The sequence below is a fragment of the Lampris incognitus genome, chromosome 18 (assembly GCF_029633865.1).
Source record: "Lampris incognitus isolate fLamInc1 chromosome 18, fLamInc1.hap2, whole genome shotgun sequence".
Lineage (NCBI taxonomy): Eukaryota > Metazoa > Chordata > Actinopteri > Lampriformes > Lampridae > Lampris > Lampris incognitus.
Window position 1 is genome coordinate 27205404 of NC_079228.1, and position 26059 is coordinate 27231462.

General features: G+C 42.6%; 2 protein-coding genes across 5 annotated transcripts in view; both read left to right on the top strand.

The window, feature by feature from the left end:
* The first annotated feature begins 7401 nt into the window (after positions 1–7401).
* Positions 7402–19068, top strand: ciarta (circadian associated repressor of transcription a). Its single transcript, XM_056298184.1, has 6 exons — positions 7402–7605; positions 15124–15449; positions 15613–15688; positions 15795–15873; positions 16007–16160; positions 17099–19068. Exons 2-6 carry the CDS (start codon positions 15126–15128, stop codon positions 17459–17461), a joined length of 996 nt encoding a protein of 331 aa, XP_056154159.1. The 5' UTR covers positions 7402–7605; positions 15124–15125; the 3' UTR covers positions 17462–19068.
* A 3196-nt stretch (positions 19069–22264) lies between these two features.
* Positions 22265–26059, top strand: part of rprd2a (regulation of nuclear pre-mRNA domain containing 2a) — a 50389-nt gene continuing 46594 nt past the window's right edge. For all 4 annotated transcript variants that reach the window (XR_008811924.1, XR_008811925.1, XR_008811926.1 and 1 more), the window contains exon 1: positions 22265–22740. Coding sequence is in view for 1 of the 4 variants with exons in the window: in XM_056298317.1 (XP_056154292.1) it covers positions 22569–22740 (172 nt within the window). In the remaining 3 variants the exon portion in view is untranslated. The remainder of the gene's footprint in view (positions 22741–26059) is intronic.

The following is a 26059-nucleotide window of genomic DNA, read 5'->3' on the forward strand; positions in this document are numbered from 1 at the left end:
TGTGTCGTCCAAGTTATTGACATTAAATTCTGTATAAACTGCTTAATTCAGTAGTAAAGTAGAGCTACAACATTGGCGATGAGGATTAGCATGCATTAGGTAGTTAAAAGAGTCAAGTTTAGCTAGTTAGTATGGAGAAATCCGGGATTCAAAATTTCGCATGCTACACAGAGCCAGCCACGGTAGGTTCCAGATGGAAGCGGTGGCTAACATCGTTCGAGCTTCTATATGCTGACGGAAAAGGGCTCACCTTGGCTGACGACTCACCTGAAGCTACAACGCAAAGGAGACGTGCACTATTACTACATCTAGCTGGACCAGACGTTTTTTTCAACTTTACCGGACACTGGTGATGCAACGGACTGCAAGAAGGCGGTCGAGGCTTTGAATGCATACTTCGTGCCCCAAGTCAACATAGCGCTAGCAAGGCACGCGTTTCAAAAAAATGCACCAGAACCCAGGTGAGAGAGTGCAGCAATTTGCTACACGCCAGAGACAGGCTGTGAGAGACTGTGGATATGGGGGAGATTCTGATAACCAAATAAGGGATGCTATTCTAAGTAAGGGAACATCGGAGTATGTGCGCAGGAAGCTGTCGGAAGAGGGTCGTAGGCTGACGCTAGCAGTAACACTGGACATAGCCGCTCGTTGTGAGAGCATCGAGGAGCAAATGGCTAACATGTCGTGCACATCGACCGGAGCTACCCAGAGACTGTACACAGAGTTGACCATAAAGGAAAAAAGGGAACAAAAGGTAAACCGAACAGAAACAATAAAAATGACGGAAAGTGCTATAGATGTGGAAATTCTGATCACATTGGCCGAAATCCAAAAATGCCCCGCACGCGGCCAGACATGCCACAAGTGTCAGGGTAAGAATCACTAAAGGCGAGAAAGTGAAACAAAACGTGAACAATGTTGACGAACAGGAGGACTTTGCATTTGCCATGAATGACAATCACATGTCAGAGAGACTGAACTTCTGTGTGGGGGGAGTGAATATGAAAATGCCCATTGACTCTGGCGCAACAAGCAATGTGATGGGAGAAAATGTGTGGGGAAAATTGAAAGCAGAACGCATTACGTGTCATTCCTATGTCCCTAAGAAAGAGAGGAAATTGTACTCATATTGTTCCAGGGAGCCATTAACTGTCAAGGGTGCATTTACATGTGATGTGTCAATAGGTATCAAAACTGAATGTGCAGAATTCATTGTAATCAGGGGAAAAGGTGAACCACTGCTGGGAAAAGAAACAGCGATGCGACTGGGCGTCCTGAGAATAGGTGCCGACATTGCTGCCGTCACAGAAATGAACTAAACACTCCAGCAGCAGTACCCTGAAGTATTCAGTGGAGTTGGGAAACTGAAAACGAGACAGGTCAGTCTACACATTAACCCAGAGGTCAAACCAGTAGCCCAGCCACTCAGGCGAATTCCATTTAACCTCCGGGGGGCAGTAGAGTCCAGAATAAAGGAATTTGAGGATTTGGACATTATTGAACCAGTGAATGGGCCTACCCCGTGGGTGAATCTGGTCGTGATTGTCCCAAAACCCGGAAATGATGTTCGACTTTGCCTGGATATGACACGGGCCAATGACGACATAGTGAGGGAACGCTTCCCAATCCCCACTGTGGATGAGCTACTCCAAGGGATGAATGGCTCAACCATATTCAGCAAGTTAGACTTGAAGTGGGGCTACCACCAACTCGAACTGACTCCTGAATCTCGTGAGATCACTACATTTGCCGTGTACAGGTACAAAAGACTGTTGTTTGGGGTATCATCCGTTAGTGAGCAATACCAGCACGAGATAGCCAGTGCCTTGGTGGGAATTGAAGGGGTTGAAAACATTTCTGATGATGTGATCATACACGCACGTGACCAAGCCACGAACGACTGCACGCAGATATGGCAAGACTCAGAGAGAGGATTGACACTAAATCCAGAGAAGTGTCAATTCAACATGGACAGACTAATTTTCATGGGAATTCTGTTGTCACAGAAGGGCATCGGTCCAACAGAGAGGATGCGAGCTGTGACAGAAGCACAGGAGCCAGAGAGCGCCACGGAGGTGCGTTGCTTCCTTGGGCTAGTTGGATACAGCAGCAGATTTAGCCCTCAGTTTGCAACCATGTCAGAGCGACTGAGGCGCCTGACAAGGAAGGACACACCATTCACATTCGGACCAGAACAGAAGCAAGCATTCAGTGCTCTGAAAGCAGCGCTCGCCAGAGCAACCACCCTGGCTTATTTTGACAAGGACGCGCCAACACAGGTAATAGCAGATGCGAGCCCTGTAGGATTAGGTGTGGTCCTGGTGCAGAACCAGAAAGGAATCAACATTCCTGTGTGCTACATCAGCCGTAGCCTGACAGACTGTGAACAGAGATACTCGCAGACAGAGTGAGAGGCACTAGGTCTAGTTTGGGCCTGTGAGAGACTTCATTCATACCTGTATGGGAGACAGTTTGACCTAGTCACAGATCATAAGCCATTAGAAGTGATCTATGGTCCCCGTTCCAAGCCCTGTGCGCGGATAGAACGATGGGTTCTTAGGCTACAGCCCTACAAATTCAAAGTTGTCCACATAGCAGGGAAGAATAACATTGCTGACCCGCTATCAAGACTGCTGTCGAGCAGTGTGAAACAGGCCAAGCATGAGCATGGAGCTGATGAGTATGTGAGGTTTGTCGCGGTGAATGCAACGCCGAGAGCACTCACCACCCGAGAATTGGAGGAAGCATCTGCCGCTGACCCAGAGCTTCATGAGGTACACGAAGCCATAGCAACTGGACACTTTGAAAAGTGCAAACCATATGCCAGGGGTCCCCAATTACTTTTCATAGCGGGCCACTTTTAAAACCACAGGCCACTCAACCTCCAGCAGCATGTTGTTCGTTAGTTTGTTTTGGTGTCGATACGTTGCAGGTATTATAATTTAAACAGAGATTTTTCATCTATTTTTCGATATATTACTAGTCCTACTTTTACTAAGAAATTAAAAAAAAACATTTTGGTAGGGAAATAAAAAAAATTCTTCCTTCTGGCATTTCTCCAAAAATTCTCGCAGACCATAAATCAACCCGTCACGGGCCGGACGTGGCCCGCGGGCCGCCTATTGGGGACCCCTGCCGTATGCTGTCATTGCAAGTGAGCTATGCACAGTGGGATATCTTGTTCTGAGAGGCACACGCATAGTGTTGCCACAGGCCTTGTGGACGCGGGCACTTGCACTAGCCCATGAAGGACATCTGGGTATCGTGGGAACAAAGCAGCATCTCAGGACAAAAGTGTGGTGGCCTGGCATGGATAGGGCTGCGGAGAGACACTGTAAAGCCTGCCACGGATGTCAAGATAGTGGCTAGAACTGACCCACCTGAAGCGCTGAGACCCACACCACTACCTGATGGACCCTGGCAGGATGTCACCGTTGACCTACTGGGGCCTCTCCCATCTAACCACTCAATTTTAGTGGTAGTAGACTATTTCAGCCGGCATTACGAATATGACGTCATGACAACCACCACATCAGAGAGGGTCAGAGACAGTCTGGAGTCAATATTCAGTCGACATGGACTGCCAGTCACAATCAAGTCTGACAATGGACCTCAGTTCAGATCTGAACAATTTAGACTGTACTGCAAGGAAAACGGCATCACACATATCAAACACCGAAATTCGCTCAGGCCAATGGAGAAGTTGAGCGTCAGAACGCGTCACTGCTGAAGAGGATTCGGATTGCTCAATCAGAGGGACTGGATTGGAAGAAAGAACTGAGAAAATATGTGACAATTTACAAGAGCATCCTCCATCCATCAACAGGTAAAAGCCCTGCTGAATTGTTTTTCAACCAAAAGATGAGAGGAAAACTACCTGAACTGATTGACGTGAACACAGATCAGGAAGTGTGTGACCGTGACACTGAGCAAAAGGCTAAGAGTAAGCTGTATGCAGACACACGCAGAGGAGCACAGCAGTCAGAGGTCAGTGTCGGTGATACTGTTCTCCTGAGACAGGACAAAACTGACAAGTTCTCCACCACATTCAACGCGACACTGCACAAGATCATCAGCAGGACCGGAAACAAAGTGGTAGTGGAATCACCAACAGGATCACGATATTCGAGACACCACCTTTGTTAAGAGATACGAAGGAAATAGACTGAAACAAGGGACATTTCAAGAAAAGGAGGAAATACAGGAAGTCGAGGATACAGAAATCAGAGAGGCAACAGAAGAACACACACACGCCACTGATACTCAGAGTCCACAAACCGAGCATGACTCTGACATACAAATACAGGCAGGCGTGCCAGACAGGCCGCAAAGGATCAAGCGAACACCCAGTAGACTGTGAGTATGTTTTAAAGTGATGAGTGATTCTCACTAGTTAATGTGTTTGAAAAAAAAAAGTTTTACAATGTGTTTGAAAAAGAGTTTCTACAATGTTTCTGATTTGAAAATACTGTAAAGATACACTGATTTACAATTTACAGGTAATAATTTGAAGATAGTGATTTCTTAAAAGAAAAAAGTTATCTGATGTTATAACAGCTAACTGTTACGAGGTGTCAAATGATGTTTTGATAATTACTGTAATATGGTTTAATATGCAATAGCTGCATTAATGCGAGTATAATCATCAGCTGTACTTTTTGGTTAATAAGAGTTTAATGCCAAGAAAAGGGGGGATGTCATATCTATGGTTACCACGCCCCTCAGGGTGGCAAGGGCATTGTGGGTACACTCGCGCCAGTTCGTTCTCTAATAGAGCGCGCCCAGCAAGAGACCGCAAATTCGATGTGTAGTCCAAATTATTGAGATTAAATTCTGTATAAACTGCTTAATTCCGCAGTAAAGTAGAGATACAACAGATACATGTAATACCCAATGTAGACAAGTAAACAAAAAGCAACTAAACAAAAATGTAATCAATTTCACTTTCAGTCAGCAAACTTACTCAGTGGTCAGCTGCACTTCTCGAAATTAACAAGGCAGTTGGCCCTTAATCTCCTGCAGTAATATTGCCTTCAAAGCTGTCTCTAATTAGCGTATGACCCATTGCCGCCCATTCTATAAAATCTTCGTCTATTTTTTTCAACGTGTATTATTAAGAAACTTGAATCTCTAAAACACAGACAACTTGAGAAGAATTTCAATTCAATCGAGAATAATTTCCCGCTCCCCCCAGCCCACAGCAGTGCGATACGAAAGACAAAAACACATCCAAAATTTCCCAAAAACGACACCACCAAAAACAGAACGAAGCAAAAAAACAAAACACACACACACACACACACACACACACACACACACACACACCGTTAACAACATAGTCCGCTCAGTGCAACACAGTCCAAAAATTCCACTGTCCGGGGGCCGAACGCCAGCCAGGATGACTGTCGGAACTGCCGGTCGCCATGGGCTAGCAGTTAGCTTAGCCTGCCCCGCGCCCGCATCCTGTCAGATTTGTCAATGTGAACTTTTTCGTCATTTTTTTTGTCAACTCAGATTTTTCAATCAGTGTGAACTCTGATCAACTCTGATCTGCCAATCAATGTCAAAACTGAAGTACTGTTTTGCAAGGCTGATTCTACAACTTCGCTTTGTGGTGTTGATCCTCAAACGTGGATACATTAAAGCTGTTAAATTCCAACACGTGATGTTTTATTTACTAAGGAGCCCTCTGTCTCGCCCCGTCTCGACGCTTCTTGTCCAGTCGTAAACTGGTTATTGTACCACGTGACTATCACGGCTTTCGGAGACGATTACAGGAGACCCCCGGACTGTATACCGTCACATGCGCGAAGGCAGGCGCCTGCCGAAGTGAAAATCGTATCTTGTTGTGCTGGATGTGGGCAGTGCAGGATGTGACGCATACGGAAATCAGTTTGCTGGTTTGTAGTCCGTTTTAGCGCGGGAGCCTACCAGCATCCCCGCGACCCTGACAGCAGGATAAGCGGTTTGGATAATGGCAATGGATAGTCCGTTTTAGTGGTTGTCTGTCTATCCATCTAGCCCATATTTTTTTCTCGTTTCATTCTATTTTATTTAGGACACTTTCTTACGAACACTGCCAAGCTAAATTCCGAGTGCGTGTAATGCACATGGCAATAAAATAATTTCGTATTCTGGTTCTGATGTTAATATGTATAAACAACTGTGCTGGTTTCGGAACAAATATTTTTCCCCCAAATGACCCTAAAGAGTTTCTCGTCACTAGTGTTTGCTGTTTTAATTATCTTTTTTTCGGGAGGGGATGGGGGGGGGGGTTAAAGCCGCCAAGCCGGGCTGTCGGCGAACCACCGGAAGCGGACTGAACCAAACAGCCGAATAGAGTGGCTCAGCAGACCGGAGAAGGGCTCAGTGTTTGGTGCATTTAATGACATATTGGTCATTTATTTATTTATTTTTTAATTTGGCAGTTTTTGGTCCTCCATGTATCTATGATCCCATTGCTTAGAAAAAAAATTACGTCCATTTCAAACGATGTAACCATCAAATACGGCGTCCTTTACGTTGGCATGGATGTTAAGCAATACATCCACTAGAGGGCAGTTCAGTGTCAAAGTTTCTAACAACAACAAACATTGGGACGGTGGAGGAGTTCGTTGTAAGGTACCCGTGCCTTATTGTCCCTGTGCCCGGGCTATGTGACATATGTTTAAAACGTCTCACCAACTCGCACAACCTCTCCTCAAAGCGTTCCGCCATTTTTTTGTAAGTCGTCGCTGTGTCTCGCTGCCCTCACGATTTCCGGTGGTATTGCACCGTTTCGTCCGTATCTGTGAGCTTCCAGAAAACGTGCACAAATAAGGACGAAATGTACGGACGGTATCCGTATACATATTTAACGTTGAGCAACGAGGCTTAACTGGATACTTTGCCATTTTTCAAGAAATTAGGCCTTGTAGGTAGCTCCAGGCAAACATGGCCCTGGAGTGTAGGCGTGTTGACACTGATCCCAACCCATTGGTTTTTGACTGACAGAGGATTTTCATCCTCTGATTGGCCAAATTAAAAACGATCACCATTTACCCCGCCCCCTCAAAGTCTCCAGCGTGCAGACACAAACTTGAAACAGTCAGGACGCCGCGTGCCGTACCCGTCCTCCGCGTGTACACAAGTTAGCATACGACCAACACGTGCGAGGGGGTGGGGGGGGCGTCTCATAATGTACCGTGATCAGACAATCACCACCACGGAAGCCGCCGATTGGCTACAATTCCAGCCAATGAGAGTAGGCATCCCCGCGTAAGAGCCAATGGTAGCACCTGGTACAGCACGTGAAGTTCCGAGGTGGTGGTGGTGGTGGGGGCGTGGCACGCTGCACGTGTTGTTCCTCGCTGACACAGGAGCGGAGTTGCCAACCGCCAATAAAAATCAACAACAAGGAGAAGGAGCGGAGCGAGATTGGCAAAGTCAGTTGAGAGAAGAGAGGGAACGAAGAACGATGGAGGATCTGTACTTGAATATATATATATAAATACATCATACAGTCGTTAGCTTTGAAAGATAAAGTTGTCGAGATTTTGAATCGTTCGGTAACGGCCTTCTTCGATTATTTGTTGTTCTTGCCGTCAGTCCCGTACTCTCCTAAAGGTGAGCCGACCTCTGTATTCCTCTAGTCCACATGAGGCGTGTGTTGCTGTTAAACTGTTAAAAAAAAGGCGTTTACGTTTGGTTTAGATTGGTAAAGTCTTTCTCGGCACTTGTACCCGAACTGAATTCGGATTCCTAAGACTGAAATGGTTCCAAATACTAGTGTTGTTTTCTGATATGTTGACGGTGTAGATGATGTGGCTCTTCGCGAGGCGTCTGCGTCCATGTGTATAGTGTGCGAGACGTCTGCTTCCATATACATAGCAGACAAATGAAACTTGGTGATAGAGGTTCAAGCTTTATTTTTATTTTTTACATAATTCACAAGATGGAGACCTTAATCATGCCACATTACAAAGCAGGTTATCCGATAGATACTACTGACTGCGGTTTTGTTGAAATTTGTTTTACATTTGACAGAAAAACATAGATCGTTTTAATTTTACTGGTATTTACTGGCATCGGCTATTCTGGGTCTTATGATCGATATTGTCGGTCACACTTAGGTAAATATATCTACTCCACACCAGTTGACCATTGAGTTCTTAACGATGTGGCAATGGCACTGTGATCGACTTACTCACAAACACACCATCGCAGTTACGAGAATTACGTGTTTGCAAACAGTGTCAGAATGGGTTAATGAAAATTCGGAGTTTGGCCACCTACTTAATGATTCAACGTGTTCAGGAATGGTGATATTAACTAATAATGCTCAGCTTTCAAGCAACAAGTGCACCTTCAGTCAGGACTGCCTCATACTAACTGATCATGGTGGGATTGTTTTGCTGAAACTGCTTAATATGGCTTGTGCTGCATGTGGACTTGGCGTGGGTTGTAATTTTTAAGCACTTTATAGTTGTAGAAATTTAAAAGCAAGTGCTGCCTGATGTTTGTTCAGTATCGGTGTATTTCAGCTCGACAGGCTGGCTAAGGATCCTTCACAGCACCAGAACACCAGGCCACTTCAGCACCATTTTAATAATAATGGATTACATTTATATAGTGCTTTATCTAGACACCCAGCACTTCACACTGAAGGGGGGAAACTCACCTCAACCACCGGGTAATACATGGCAGCCATTTTGTGCCAGAATGCTCACCACACATCAGCTTGAGGTGGAGAGGGAGGAATCATTGAGTGACTTATACGGAGGGAGGGGGGGGGGTGATTGGGTGGCCAGATGGAAGAGAGTCAGGTTGGGAATTTTGCCAGGACACCAGGGGACCCCCTACTCTTTGCAATAACTGCCATGGGGTCTTTAATTACCACAGTCAGGACCTCTGCTTTATCATCTCATCCAAAGGACGGCATCTCGTACAGCAGTGTCCCCGTCACTGTACTGGAGCATTGGGATTTTTGAGGGGTTTTTTTTTAGGAGCAGAGGGAAGACTGCCCCCTACTCGCCCACTAACACCACTTCCAGCAGCAACTCAGTTTTCCTAGGAGGTCTTCCATACAAGTACTAGCCAAGCCCACATTCGCTTAGCTTCCTTCATTCGGCAGAGCCAGGGTACATGTTGCTGTGGCTGCCGGCATTTTAAGACAAACTAAAAATTCATTGTCTTTTGATAGAGTCAGTATTGCTGTTTTGTTTTTCAATTTATAGTGCACCTTTGCTTCAGACTGTTGCATGATGCCTGTTGATACTTTTTTTAATTGTATTTGTTTGTTGCGTGATGCCTGTTTGTACTTTTTTGAACATTTGTTTAAAGCAACCATTTATGTCAATATGTCAGTCTATGCAATCAAAACAATAGGATTACAGCTTTTGATATATTTACATATATAGAGAGCCTTTGCAGGGTATAGATTATGTTCAAATTTAAGTTTCTTCATTGTTAATCAAGCATGGCATTGATAGAGCTTGACATGTTAACATACATTATATGGAACTATATTACAGGAGAGGAAAGGGAGGTCGTCATACACATACTCATGTACATTACATACTTTCACATAGTCTTGGGAGTTTGGATATGACAGGGGCCCATTTAACATAAAATAATTGTTCTTAGATATAAGTTTTGCAGTTATGCTTTCCATAATATGTATTTCTTTTACCTACACTTTCCGATGTTGTATTTTTGGAGCATTTGTATTTTTCCAGTTTATAGTTATTATTATTTTTCTTTTTTTGCAATTAGTAGTAGCACTCCCACAAAATATTGTAATGATCATGAATGAGTAGACTCACTAGCCGGTTGGCTAACGGGTCAGACCTTCTAGTTGACTGGTTAACGCAGTTGCCCGTGGTGCGGACAACCTGGGTTCGCGTCCCGGCTGCTCCCGGAATTTGCTACATTGGTGTCAGAAGAGGGATGGTGAGACCGTGAAGCCGTCGTAAGCACGTGTGCCCAGAGGCGTGAGGGAGTTGGTATGCTGAAACACGGGGACTCGCTTCCGGAAGGAGGGGGTAGTGTAACAATCATGAATGAGGAGACTCACTAGACAGTTGGCTAACAGGTCGGACCCTTTAGTTGACTGGTTAGCGCAGTCGCCTGTGGTGCGGGCGACCCGGGTTCGCGTCCCAGCTGAGGCAGTTCCCGGCTGCCCCCTTAATTTGCTACAATATTTTTGGTTTCTTACCAGGTCATCCGGAACCTCACCTAAAATATAGCATGCTGGGTTTAGTGGTAAATCAAATCCCATAATGTTTTAAATTTCCATCTGGATATCTTTACAGTATTTAGATAGTTTAGGGCAGTCCCAAAAATTAGGCGACAGGCATGGGCGCAAGTCCATGAATACTGGAATGGCATCCAGCTCCCCACCTGTGCCCCTGTCCGTAGGGTTAATGGTTGTGTCAGGAAGGGCATCCGATGTAAAATTTTGCCAAATCAGTATGCAGATTCCGGATCAGCCAAGGCCCAGGTTAACAACGGCCGCCATTGGTACTGTGCCCTCACAAGGTACTGGTGGAAACTATAAAATCCTCTGTGGTGACCCCTGAAAAACGGGGAACAAGCCAAAAGAAGAAGGGCAGTCCCCAAAATGTATGTGTGGTCTCCAGTAATTCCACACTGACTTCAGCATAAGTTTGATGCCCCACTATACCTTGCTACAGCAATGGGAGTTTTGAAAAACCTCATTTTGACCTTCCAGTCAAACTCTTTCCATGTTGGACTGTTTGTTAGTGTGCATCTCTACATGCTTTTTCACAGGTTTCATCTTCAATTATAATATTAATTTCTACCTCCCATTTTTCTTTGCAATTGAAGTCTTGAAGTATCTTATAAATGTGAAATTAAATTGTTTTGTTGTTCCCTTTACTGTTGATATGAAGAATGTTTCAAGGTTAGATGGTAGTTTACATATTTGTTGCCATTCAAAGTGATGTAAATAATGTCTTCTTTGTAGGAATCTGTAAAGGCACTTCTAGTGAGATTAGATTCTTGTTGGAGTTGGTCAAATGATCATAGGACCTCCCCTTCAAATAGTTGATCTATAATAGACAGGCGTCTGTCATTCCATTGTTAGTTGGTAAAAAAAAATTTTTTATTGCTATTTTAGGGCTGTATAAATAGTTGGGATGTTTTAATTGTTTATTATATTTGATCAGACCTTCAAGGTGAATTTGATCCATTCATTGTGTATTAAAAAAAAATCCATTGTGCTTGGGTTAAAAAGGCCGCATGCCCAATGGAGCATCAGAGCATGAATTTTGTTTTCTCCAACTAACGCGTTTTCTTATCTTTTGTTATCCATGCAACCTGTGTTCTTAATTCTGCTACCCAGTAGTAGTGTTTGAGGTTGGGTAAATTAAGACCCCCTTATGTTTGGAATTCAACAGTGTTTTTAGTCTAATTGAGTTTGAGTTTAGCTATAGGTACTTCTGTCGGTAGAGATTGAAATAAAAAACAAATCTATGCAAAATATTCATTCTAATAGCTTCCACTCTTCCAATCAGGGATAGGGGAAGAATCTACCATATTTGGAGGTGTGCTTTTATCTCCTTTATTAACTTTTTATAATTTGCATTGTATATTCTTTGGTGCATGGGGTGATATTAATTACAAGGTTATCTAAATTCATTGTCAGCGATGGCATTTAACCCTTTCATCTAGTTGAGCAGGCCAATCACCTGATAGCATCACCATTTCAGATTGTAAGGAATTTGTTTTATAGCCTGATATTTCCCCATTTAAGAATAGCTGGTACTGTGGAAATAGGTTCACCTATGTATGTAATGATGTCATCAGCGAAAAGGTAAAATTTGTGTTCTATGCGTCCATCTTTCATTCCTTTGATATTACATTCTTGTCTTATAATTTCTGCCAATGATTCGATGGAAATTGCGAAGAGTAAAGGGCTCAAACAATCTCCTTGCTTGACCCCTCCTCCTTCTAATGTTAAAGTAGAGCAGCATCCATTTACTTTGACTCTTGATTTTCACTGTAAATGTAAAACTTTCTCCCAATCTATCAAGGTCGGGTGAAACCCCATATTGATCAAAACCTGGTGGAGATAGCGCCAATAAACCATATTAAAAGATTTTTGTGCATCCAAGCTAAGCAGCATGGATGTTACTGTCTTTTTCTTAACACATGATATGTATGCTGCCTCTTGGCCAGGTTATCCAAAATCACGATATTTTTTTTTTTTTTACCATTTTTATACTGATGACACTCAGTCGGGCAGCACAGTGACCTAGTGGTTAGCACTGTTTCCTCCCAGCAAGAAGATCCTGGGTTCAAACCCCAGGCAAGTCCCAGGTCCTTTCTGTGTTCAGTTTGCATGTTCTCCCCATGTCTGCGTGGGTTTCCTCCGGGGACTCCGGTTTCCTCCCACCATCAAATAAAAAAAAAAAAAGACATGTATGTTAGGGTTAATACCCCTGTCTGTGCCCCTGACCAAGGCAATAGGAAGAAATAACTGGAGTTGGTCCCCGGGTGCTGCATGGCGGCTGCCCACTGCTCCTAGCTACACAGCTAGGATGGGTTAAATGAAGAGAGTGAATTTCATTGTATGTATGTACAAATGACAAAGCGTATTCAGTTCTGTCCTGTTCTATTCTTATACATGCCACTAAAACCCACAGATCCTAGTGACCTAGCAAATCTCGCAACTTGCTTCTCTGGTATAAAGTCCTGGATGTCTTAAGAATTTTCTTAAATTTAATGATGATAAGTCAGAGGTCATTCTGTCCAGTCCTCCAAATTTCATCAGCCCTTTTGGTACTAATCTTGGTGGTCTACCAAATAGTCTTAAGCAGGCTGCTAGGAATCTTGGGGTAATATTCAATGCTAACCTCGGTTTTGATAATTAAATCAAACATGTTGTTCAGCCAGGTTTGCTCCAGCTCAAGGTAATCTCTAAAATTAGGTCATTTTTAGCAATTGCTGATTTACAAAAATGTATTCTCCGATTAATTTATTGCAATGCACTTCACACAGATATCGGCAAGGGCTCCCTCCATCGTCTGCAGTTGGTTAAAAAAAAGCTGCTGCTTGACTCATTACCAGGACAAAGCGGCATGACCATATCACTCTTGTGCTTGCCTCCCTACACCGGCTCCCTGTTTCATTTCGAATTGATTTTAAAATTTTATTGCTCACTTTTAAGGCCTTAAACAGTCATGCTTCTACATACATTTCTGATTTATTGATCCGGTATACGCCCTCTCAACCATTAAGATCTGCAGATGGAGCCCTGCTGGTTATTCCCAGGTCAAGGTTTGTCACAAAGGGTGATCGGCTTTTGCTGTTAGACCCCCACACTGGAACCCTCTCCCTATTGAACTCTTACAAACTAAGTCGCTAGCTTCTTTTAAATTTCTTCTTAAAACTTTTCTGTTTGTGAAAGCTTTTGCAAATGTTCCATTTATTTATTTTTACTCCTACTTATTTGGTCTTATTCTTTTGTTTGCCCTGTCTGGTTTTATTTCTTTGTACAGCACTTTGTAACATTATTTTAGAAAAGTGCTATATAAATAAAAGTTATAATAAGTGTACAGTGCAACCTGCATAGAACTTAACAGGTTGCAAATGTTCTTTTTATAAATGAGTAAACTTTCTCTGTAGGTGACAATACTGCTGCCTGGAATAACCACAGTTTTTAGAATATTTCCTTCAAACCAAAACTGGCCAGTGCAAAGTACCAACCAAAATGAGCAAACGGTACTTATTTTTCCTTTAAAGCAATAACTATTATATTTATGAATCAAGCAGGTTGTTAATTTTCTTTAAATTAAAACAAATCCTTCTATTAATTTCCCACCTGTTGATTGTTATGTGTTCATGGGTCATGTAGTATCATGTAGTAAGGTGCGGAGATCAGCTTCAGATATCTGTCCTCTTCCAGGCCCCCCCGGCCACAGACCATCGTTCTGTAATAGTTCTCTCTCTAGCGTCTCTCTGCTATCCACCTTAACAGTAATCACCATCTTTTCCAGTGTTGGTGCTGCCATGGCAAGTGTTTGGCAAGTCCTCGTCCCATTGTCCATAAAAATCTTGAGTCTGGCAGGGTATGGAAACCTGGCTTTGATTTTAATTTCTCGGAGTTGTTTGATCACCTGTACCTCTTTATGAGTCTTCTAGACTTCCGGGGAATAGTCCTGGTCAAAAAACACTGTCTCCTTGGTGCATGATTTGTTTGTATTTCCAAGCTTCTTATAGAATTAATTCCTTGGTGTGATAGTCTGTGAATTTCACGACGACTGTTCTCGGAGGCGCTTGGCTCAATATTGGTTTATTAGTCAGAAATCTGTGCTCTCTCTCCAACTGGATGTCTCTATCGTGTCGTAGTTGTAGTGAGTTAAGCATCAGTTCTGGGCGTAACACAGCATGTCACTTTTCTCTTTCCCCTCTGTCACACTAAATTTGCAAGTTGTTTCGCTTTGCTCGGTTCTCTAGGTCAGAGGATTTTGCTGTTAGTTTAGCTTACTTGTGTAATAAGATGTAAGTGTATAGCGTTCCCATGGCAAGCACCTATTTCTTTAAGCAAACTGATTCTATCCTTGTCTCCCTTTATTCTTCCTTCCAGTACTTCAGTTTGAGTCATAATATCTACTTGTTACTTCGTCTTTCCAATCTTTGTTTAGTGTCGCCCACTGATTCTTTGTTCTTACCCAAGTTTACAAATCTCTGCAAGAAATCTTCTCCCCCCGGATTGGGCTATACAAATGAAATTGACTTGACTCCATGTCTGTGTCAGATTTTTCTCCTTCGTAACTTTCTCGAGTTGGCTCACTCATGTGTTTATCTTTGACATTGTTATGCTTCTTTCATCCCATTTTCAAATAGATGTTTAATTTGGTTGGTATCTCAATTATTTTTTTGATAGTTTTTAAGTGATGTTCCAAGTGTGCAATGTAACTATGCTTCCATCAATGTGCCACCAGAAGCCCCCTGTTTATACTTTTAAGACCATACTTAAGATATTTTGTGGTTAGATATTCATGTTTAACTCAATGGTGAAATGTCATTAATTTCTTAAATTCTGGCATTGTGTTAGATTGCTATAATTCACTATCTTTCTTGTTCTCTTTCTGTGTCTTGTTTTTTTTCTCTCTCTAGAGATGAATTCGTTCAGCCACTCCAAACGTCAGCTTAATGACTCGCTCACTCCCCCGTCCTCCTTTCTTCTAAGTGAGAGTGAGCAGACCGAGGACGAAGCAGAAGTCTTCTCTTCAGAGGGAGAGGGGGAGAATGGCAGCAGGGGCAAGTCCTCCTTTACGTTTGCTTTCACAGGTCATTCAGATCGGCCCTGCTGCAGGTCTGACAATGATCAAGCAGAGTGCCGCTCGGTCAGAGCACGACGTCCAGCCTCAGCCCACTCACCTGAAGCCATCACATTAGACTCGCCATCGGTCACACCAGGGGACATGGCCTTTGCTCAGAAAGTGAGTTCTTTTAAAATTATTTGATAAATCTGGATCCCGGTTACATGATTTGATTTTATCTGTATAACCACTGACCAGATGTTATTGATAGTAATGGGCCAAACCAGCTCTGCACTTTGTAACTTAGCATAACCTTGGACTTTCTCTTTACCATCTCCCACAGTGTGCAGATTTGCACAGGTTTGTCAGACCTCTGCTTGAGCTCCTAAATGGACTGAAGACTGGACGATTCCACAGAGGTATGTAGATGAACAGTATCAAACATGATTGTCATTGCGTTGACTATTTCAAATTTCCAGTTTGTATTTGTGTCAACACTCAAACTAGAAATTTGATCCTATGCAGGTTTAAGTAGTTTTCAGCAGAGTGTTGCCATGGATAGATTGCAGAGGATTCTTGGAATCCTACAGAAGCCTGACATGGGGTGAGTTGGTAAAGTCACTAATAGCAGCTAATAACCCAAATACTTTGTGGTAGTAATGATAATGAGCCTGTTGGAATTGTTTGCTAGAATGTAATATATTTTTTTCTCATTTCTCACACTTTTTTTCCTTCAGTGAGAAGTACCTTAGAACTCTGCTGCAGGTCGAAATGATGCTGAAAGTGTGGTTCCCTCAGGTGGCTGTTGAGCCTTTGGTTACAGCAGCCCAAAGCAACAGCCTTAAGCTCCCATCACGCTGGCGCCAAAACCAACTCCATATCCCTGTTAAGGTAGGCTTCTTACTTTGTTTGTATCTGACGATACTCTCTCAAATAAGCACCGCTCACTTCATCAGCCTATGTAATCCTGCCCTGCGATTAAATATAGTTATCAGCAGAGTGTGATAACCCTTTGTACTGTCCTCTCTATACGTCCTTTGTATGCTTCAACAGTCAGCTCAATACTCTGAAGACAGTCTCTGTTTTGTCCACAGGTTTATTAATTTAGAAAGGGTGAAACTGAAAAGAGCAAAGATAGTAAATAAATTGAGTTTCTTTTACATTGGCTTAACTAATAAACAAATGAGGTGAATGTAGCTACTGTATATTCATATTACACAAACATGAAATGAGATGAACTAACATAAGTTCAGCTAATCAATGGATCTTAACATTAGCTAGGCGAAACAGGTGTGTGATATACAAATATTCACAAAACGTACAAAATAAATCTGTATCCCATAAATAATGTTACACAATTGCAGGTTAATAAGTAAAACATTACATACCGACGATGCTACCAAAAAGTGTAGGATGTGAGTAGATACATGTGGATTGCCAACAGGTACTGACAAATGAGCTCCTCGCCAAGGCATGTGGTTACCCCTAGATTTGCTAAACTCTCGCACATGCACACTTGATTCAGCTCAGTAGCACTTCACTAGCGTTGAGGTTAGGTTGAAAATCCCACAGGAGTTTCAGAAATCTAGGGTTACCATCTAGATACAACCCTCCATGAACTACCCTATGAACTTCCTGTTTCTCTATGATCAACTTCCTGTCACATGACAAGCCATGTTACAAGCCAATGCAAATCGTGAATTTCCACTAGGGGGAGACTAAAAACAATAGAAACCATTCTGCTAGGGGGAGACTAAATAAAATAAAAATAATTCCATCATAACAGTAAACCCTTGTTATATTGTTTTGTTATGGCTTTTCCATTGCAGAAGCGAAAGCTGAGCTGGTCAGATTCTGATCCCTTGAGCTCAGTTTCACCCCCGTGTAAGCGCTATCAACAAGGAAAGTTGGAGATGAGCCAGACAGTGACTTCACACAACAATGTTTCCACATGTCAACCTGTAGCTTGTCAAGAAGGAAATGCAAGACCAGAAAAGGACAGCTGCACATCTGGACATAGTCTTACAGAGAGCACTGGCACTTCAAACATGCCTTCGGATTTGTGCAATGGGCAGGAAAATGGAGACTTTAAACAGCTTGAGATTCCTCCACCCTCCCCTTGTGATAACTCAGCCACACAAGACTGCTCTGTCTCCTCCAGTTCCACTTTTTCTGAAGCTGAGTTACCTTAGCTGTCCTTCGCTGGACTGCTGCCATACAGCAGTGCCACAGCATGCCAGCCAACGTGAAGGGGGAAGGAGAGCCTCAGATGACATCAGCATAAGGCTGTGGCTACTCAGCTGAGGCATGCCTAACAACATAAGGGAGGAGGACAAATACAGAGAAATGTCAAAGAAGTAACTACCCAGTGTAACATTTGAATACACTGGGGCCATTGCACTATATGACCATCAATTGTCTTACCTTAGAACTGTAAGTGAGTGTTACATTTTTCATCCATAAATGGCTTTTACAATTTTAAAAAAGTGTTGAAAATATTCTGTATGTGTAATGTGATGAAGCAGTCAGTGCTATATTTTTTGTATTTTTTTCTTATCATGTGGAGCAAAGATGTAACATAATAGTATTTTATGCCACTGATGGAAAAACAGAATAGAGGCAGCCTTTACTAAAAGGGAGGAACTCACAGTAGATCATTGATGGTACATGTTCTAAATTCTCAATTTTTCAGGCACAGTAATGATTGAAAAAGACGGGAGTTGACAAAAATGTGTTGTGCTTCCCCAAGTGATTGTGAACCATGCCATACTACAGGCATTTAGCCATTGCCAGAGTGCCAAACAAAACACAGCTTTTTATTACACAACTCATCTTAAATAATTGTTTGCTTCTGTATTGTTGAACAATTAACAGGCATACATATTTGATTCTGTGTGACTGAATAGTTACAATTTGCACTTTTGGAAGACTGCAAAGATAGGTTACACACATATGAAACATCAAATTTTCATTTTTGTTATTTATGAAAGATCTGTTTGATCAGATCACTACTTGAAAAACTTGGATTATTGTGGCTGCCTTTTTTTTTTTTTAGCCTGATTGTGTGTTACATCTGAATAGGTTTAGTGCTTTGTGAATATTTTCTTTTTTAGTTGAAATCTTCATGTTTGACACTGTGGATGTAAGGTGTTTGTAATATAAAAGAAAATCTTAGGTTATTGCCAAAGATACCTTTCACAGAAATATTTTTGCATAGGTTTGCGAAAGCACAATTCTCAAAATGAAACTCCTTGAAATGAAACAGCCCACACTCCTATCTTTTCTAAAAGGAAATGCTAGTGTGTCAAATTAATTGGACTTTGCTTCTGAATTTGCCAATAGGACTAATAGTGCTGTACTATTAATTTAGAAAAATGACAACAGAACAAAAATATGTTGTCCTTCTCTACACATTCTTTATATCAAATTTTATTTGGGTATTGAATTTCAGTGTTTTACAAGGAAATATCATTCATGTTGAATGGCCTCCTATCCTATGTGGCTTCTAGCTAGTCAGCCATGCAACCACAAAATGATCATGATTCTTAATTGTACATCAAATTGGAATTATGTAGTTGGTTGAATTGTTCAAACTGAATTAATTTCTCCAACTGAAACTTTTTTTGGGGGTGGGTATGTGAATTTAATTATTTTGAATGCTTTGGTTTAGTGAAATATATTGATGGCTCGAATGAGATGACACATTGACCTACCGTGTAAAATGAAGGTTATCCACAATTTAAAACAATCACATTTACTAAGCAAGAGTTGTATTAAACATTTAATGGAAAGATGAAAACCACAGCATGTGTGAAATGAAAAGTAATATAGGAGACTGAACCCCGTGAAGCATTACATAATACACACTAGGAGGACGTGAGAATTCTGTAGGATCTTGTCTAATTATGCAGCAAAAACTGATCTTCCATCTTGCAAGCCTGTTTACTCTGAAGGAGCAGAGGAGCCCTCATTGTTTCAATCTATACAGCTGAGCAGATGAGATGTGCGGTGAATTGAATCATGCGTATTCGCCCTTCGGCGTTGAGTGACTCGTCGTTGAAAAGGCGTTGAGTATCCAGAGTCCATATTTGGACATCCGCGGCCGTTTACACCTGGCATTAACATGCGCCTTGGGCGATCCGATCACAAGTGGACGGCTCAAAGTAAGTCAGTTCACACCTGGCATTACGCGTCTCGAGTGACCACTCGTGATCGGATCTCACTTCCCCGCTTTATATGCAAATAAACACATATCACTAGTAGGGGTGTGCGGTTTAGCCTCGGCTGCAGGCGGAGAGAGGTTATGGATTGGGCCCCAAAATGTCTAGTTCGGCGTTCGCATTTATACGTCATGTTTGTACACGTCCATTTTGAACGTCTTAAGGCGTTTGGATCACTAAGGCTTCCATGTATGCATGCATACATGTGTGTCAAACTAACAACTGGGTAATAGGTGAAACACTGGGCTGGAGGGGGGGGGGGCACATGCTCTGAAAGGGGAGAGTGAGGAAACGGCTCCGGCACCAGAGCCCGGCCCGTACCTATGAGTGAGCTAATGAAAGACATTATTAAATAAAGCCTGTGTTAATCCCCTAAAACGTGTCCACCTTCATCTCACCCCCCCCCGTGGCATAGACGTGTCACAATCACGTAAATAAACACGTAGTACAGAAACGCGAAGGGAGATGGAGTCGAAGCAACAGGCATTTAACAAAATGAGACGTCCTTGCTCAGTTAGTATAACGTATTTCACATCTGTTAAGTTATTACTGTCAATTATTCTAGCAAATTTTTGTCATACAAAATTGGAAGTGCTCTTAAAAGAAATAAAATAAATCATCTCATAACGGTACCTCTTTTATTTTATTTCCATTCCACTTCATTGTGAAACACAACAGGTTTTCAAAAAGTGCTTATTCTATTTTAAAAAGTTGTGATTCTGATGATGATGATGATGATGATGTAGCTCTGTGCCTTCAGACCCCTGACCTGATATAGTTCATTTAAGAAATGGTCTATTGTGGGCAATGGCAGACTGGCCATGACAATTGGGGTCGATGCAACGCAAGATATAAGTAACACCAGCCCCCACATCCAAGTGTGGCGTGTCTGACCGGCCCAGGAGAGTGAACTGCCGGCCCACTGTGGTTGGGTATTAAATCTGTAAGCCTCTCCCAGCCAATTACTTTTGGTTCGGTCTATTCTAACGTTTCCTGGGCCACGCCCTTTCCCGTCTCTGTTAAGCGGCCACGCTTAGATAAATAGTGGAGTGGAGCGAGATGGACAAACAAAAAGAAAAAACTTAAAAGGTGGTGCTGAAAAGCGAGGAGAGAAGAGGTTGAAATCCATTGAGGCTGATGCAGCCAAATGTTTTAAAATAACAAGTTGTTCGTTTTCCCGTCAGTCATCTCAGCCTAGTGAGCCTGAAGGCACTTGGCAACAGAGAGCAGCCCATTGAATCCAAGTGAGTAAATAGTTTCACATTATTACAATGGCATGGACACAACAGATGCACGTCACACCACATAAAGCTAAATAATCTGAGGAGGAAAATTAATTTGAGTGAATCACGGTGACACAGTGGTTAGCGCGGTCGCCTCACAGCAAGAAGGTCTTGGGTTCGAACCCCGGGGTTGTCCAATCTTGGGGGTCGTCCTCTGTGTGGAGTTTAAATGTTCTCCCCGTGTTTTCATGGGTTTCCTCCGGGTGCTCCGGTTTCCTTCCACCGCCCAAAGTAGATCAGGTGAATCGGCCGTATTAAATTGCCCCTAGGTGTGAATGGGTGTGGGTATGTCGGCCCTGTGATGGCCCGGCGGCCTGTCCAATGACTGCTGGGATGAACTCCAGCATCCCCGCGACCTTGAGAGCAGGGTAAACGGTTTGGCTAATTCAATTCAATTTTATTGTTATTAAAAACAATGTGCAGGCACATGTTAAAAATGAAATGAGGGCTGTTGCTTCACCAAACAGTGCAAGACAGACACAGACAAACACAGCAAACACAATATAAGATATACACACATGAAGACCAAAAGCTAAACATAAGTTGGATGGATGAATCAGAAGCGTCAGGCTGCGACTGTTTTCCTTTTTTCATTTTGTGCTCAAAATACACAGAAAAAGTTGAAGCTCATTCTTTAAACTTGTTATGTGCGAAAATGTAAACGTCTGAACACTACTACTACTACTACTTCCGGCTGCTCCCGTTAGGGGTCGCCACAGCGGATCATCCGTTTCTATTTCTTCCCGTCTTCTGCGTCTTCCTCTATCACACCAGCCACCGGCATGTCTTCCCTCACCACATCCATAAACTGAACACTAGTTTGTTATTCTCAAACGAACCCTGTCGGGCTCGATACGATCACGTCGGTTCAGGCTCAGATTATTTAATCATTCCAGCGGGTTTGAGGGTGTCGAACTCTGCGCTGCGGTGGATAAATGAACTTGACCCTGAAGTTGAATTTGAAGGAGCAAGCGGGTGGAGGCTCTTCCACGGTTGTGGGTCTGATGTGTGTTAGAAATTGCAGACGAGGTTTAAAAAAAAACAACTCAGAGGTGGCTTTGGTGACCGCCTAGTGATAGACAGAGAACGTTGGTTGACTAGGTTGTCCTTCAATATCGAACGTGGATTGGACCAAAACGTCTAAATTGGCGGACGAATTACCCAAGTTGGCAGACGAATTAATACGTCAAGACGTTTTGGTCCCATCCGCGTTCCGTACTTTAATGTGGCCTGGGACACGTGCATTTACATTCGAATGCGATGTGGAAAAAATGCGTCCCAGCTCTCCACTTGTAATCGGATCACCCAAGCCGCATATTAATGCCAGGTGTAAACAGCATGTAGACCACTAGTCAATACGTTCCGCTCATTTACTCCAAACCATTGGGAGGCGCCACCGCCGGAGGATTTCGATGGTTGTGGAAGGCGCCATAAATCGCATTGTATTTGCGGAAGCGATCCCCCACTCCAACCGGTCAACCTACAAGTAAACAGAGCCTCAACGTCACACAGGGCGCTAACTTTTAGCTTTTGCCGTGTACGTTTATCGGTTAATGTGGCTAGTTTAGATAAGTTTATCACCGGATGTATGCGTCTTCTTTCTGCGGATAACTATTATTTATTTACAGATAGCATCACCACGGACGACGTGTGCGTTTCTAGCGGGGCACCAGAGTGTCACCCGAATGCGTTATCTATGCTGTGTTAAAGCTAGTCAGCTAAGCTAGCTGCTAGCCGGAGCACCGTCCAAGTTAGTGTGGTGGCGACGGTAGCGAGCCGTTTAAGCTCCACCAGAAATGGCTGCAGGAGCGGGCGGCTCTAGTGGCTCCATGGAGTCCACATTAAACAGGAAGTTTCAAAGTATTTCCAACACAATGGAGTCAATCCAAGGACTGTCAACATGGTGCATCGAACACAAGAAATATCACAGCCTGATTGTGCGCCACTGGATGAAATGGTTAAGGAAATGTAAGTGTCTTTACCGTATAACTTGCTGTTTAACCTCAGGTGGCGTGTGGGTTGGCTCGTTTTGTAAATTGAAATTAGACCGGGGGATCCAACAACCTACTATAAAACTGTCGGGGAACCTTTACAATTTTTTTGTACCAATTGCTATTATTTGAACAATTTGTTTAAATTTTTTTATCTGTAAATAAGGGAGCAACAGTGTAAACGCGCCTACGCTCCGCCCATACTATTAAGAACGGGTTGCTGCGGTGTTGTCAAACGAACGCTCATAATAGCAGGGCTAGCCGCTTTAGCTGTCCATACAGTATCATGTTAGCCGACAATTCTAGCTAGCTGATGAGCCCGGGTAGTTGCGAGACTTAACTATTGTTAAACGTGAAGGTATTTGTGTTGCTTCCCAACCAACCACAGCACTGCTGCGATTCCTCCAGCGTCTGAAAAACGTCAGGAATGGTTTCAAAATGCTTTTCGGTAGTTATTGGGTAGTACGGGTGCTTGCTAACATGGCTAACGCTAGCTAAATGAGCGCTGTCTCACATTGAAGAAACCGTTTAACTGTAGACGGTGGACAAATACAACATCAATTTTGTGACTATTCAATTACATTGTCTGGTGTGATTTTCAGTTTTTCAGCGTGTGGCCCTTATTCGGCTCCTATCAGTGCCTGCTGTCTAGTACTGTCACCTGCGTCAGGAAATAAGCCTTACCATCCTTGCGACCCTCAGAGCAGGATAAGCGGTTTGGATAATGGATGGATCCTTAATGTTACAGTCTATTATAATGTTTTGACTGATGCACTCGCTGTTGCCAGATACTACTGTTATTTCAGCAAGCATCTTCGATAGTAATCTATTTATGAATTGCAACATTACAATGCTGTTTTTTAAATGCAAATTACCGTGACCATTAACTAGACGCAGGGATGGGCAACATGATACAGAATGGGCCAGTGTGGGTACAGGTTACACGCCTGAGTCTACATATCAAGGTCTTTAGCAGACAAATAGAATCAGGTGTGTAACTGCTTGGTTGGAACAGACCTACACCCACACCAGCCCTTTCTGGATCATGTTGCCCATCCCTGAGAGTTACAATGGCAATGTGTACTATATTCACAGAGGATTGTGGAATGGTTGCAATCACAGCATTGTAAGATGGCAAGCGACGTAATGGGGGAAAAACAGTGCTGTTTCTATTTCAATTATTTTACCAGTTGACCCCAAACTAATGGTCTAAGATGTCTACAGTGTTCAGTGAAAGTAATGGATTAGATTGCCACCCAGTGTCAGCCAACACTTAAAGATTCATACTTGGAATCGGTATCTGTAAGGATTTCCTAATAAGCTAAATCAAAGAGAAGAGCCATGTGGCTGATGCGTGTTCCTACTCATGTCTGCTTGGTCCAAGAATGATTCCCTTTGTTCTGTTTTGAACGTTTATTTTAACAGTAGATATGAGACAAAACAATGAATTGCATCCAAGTAATGAATAGTATCCACGCATCACCAAATAAAATATACTTTCCAACACAGCCTAATCAACATGGTCAGAAAACCGTGAGACTCCATTCTTCCACTCAGTATCCCAAAATACACCAGCAAGTGCACACTAACGTAGTGAAACTATTCTCCCATTCTTAAAGTGGCAGGCATCATTGGGCCTACACACTACCATAATACAAATATAATGAAATTATAAAGATACACTCTCAAAAACATCAACACTAAATATTCAAATGACTAAATATGAACTATATGGAGACATTTGGCTCCTACAGTATCAGCCAACTGTTAAGTCATTTGATTATTCACAGCACATTCACCGTTACAAAGACCGTGGCTTTAGTTTTCCTCTGATTTTGCCTAGACCCTTCATTGGAATGTAACACAGGTAATGTCATTGAGTGGTGGATGGTATTACATGCAATGAGTGTCTAGTTAAAAGGTCACATAATCGTGCACATAGGTTAAGATCTTGTCTCCAAACAATCTGTTTTGCTCTTAGTCGGTGGTGGTTTCCAAAAATGCTAGACACTTTCACCATTTGTCAAATTTGATTTTGAGAATGTGGAGAAAACTGTGTTTTACACACATGTGCCATTTTTGTTACAGCATTTCTCAAAATATTTTTTTCACTTCATTTCCAAAGAACACATTTTCTGATTGTAGATTTGGATTTGCATACAAGTCATGGGCACTAGGGAGTAGGTGATCTTGAAACTGATAGCAGTATTTGGATGTGGATAGCAGTTGGCTCTTGCTAAGTGAGGGAAATGGGCCTATTCTGTTTAGATTCATGTGTGAATTTAGAAAATAGCAACAGGCTATTTATATAGCATGGTCACACATGTGAATGCAGGCGAATGACCATTGCCTTGAAATTCATATCTTGTCATGCTGCTTGTGGGCAGTGCAGGATGTGACACAGGCGGAAATCAGTTTGCTGGTTTGTAGTCTGTTTGAGTGGTTGTGGTAGTTTGTCACACATGAGCGGTTGTTGGTTTTGTGACGGGAAAATGTACACTGAAGTCCAGAGAAAGATAAATGTTTTCACTTAATTGTCCTGCTTGTACATGTTATCATAGTTTCATAGACATATGGAGGAAGAACATTGGTGTACAAGTTACATTTGTATGAATTGTATGGATTTTATGAATTGATAGTAAATTTTCCATTTATTTACATTCAGTGCCTGTCTCCTGAGTCATTGCCAGCTAGGCAGCATCTTTCTTGTGGGGCAGTTTGTAGTTTTCATGGGCAATGTCATATAATACTGGCTGGTTAGATACAACAACAATCAAAGTTTCTTCCATCCTGGCTCACTAAGAAAACTACAGCCAATTGGAGCCAAGTGGGGTCAACCACACGTACTTTGCTATTGGTTGAGGCTGCGGATTTGCTGGTCAAAGTTCTCCAAAGTTTAACTACATGCGAAGCGAAGATGCGAATTCCCTTTGCCACCAGAAGCGAATGTTTTATTCTCCCCTGCGCTCCCCTAGAATGGAAGTGAATGGGAGGCGAATAATTTCGTCAATGTGTGACCGTAGCCCTGTGGTGCAGTTTTTTCCAAAATATATAGTTTATGTGACAACTTAACCTGAGCATTAAATGATTCTTAACCAGCATAAGTCAAAATGCATGCTTAGCTGTCACATCGTCACATTGAAATGCCCTTTTCCCTAAAACTGCCGGTTGAATAAATTCTAAACTTTAAAACACTGCTGCGGCTCTTGGATGAAAATTGTCCATCCATCCATCCATTATCCAAACCATCTATCCTGCTCTCAGGGTCGCGGGCAGGTGGGGAGATACCCTGGACA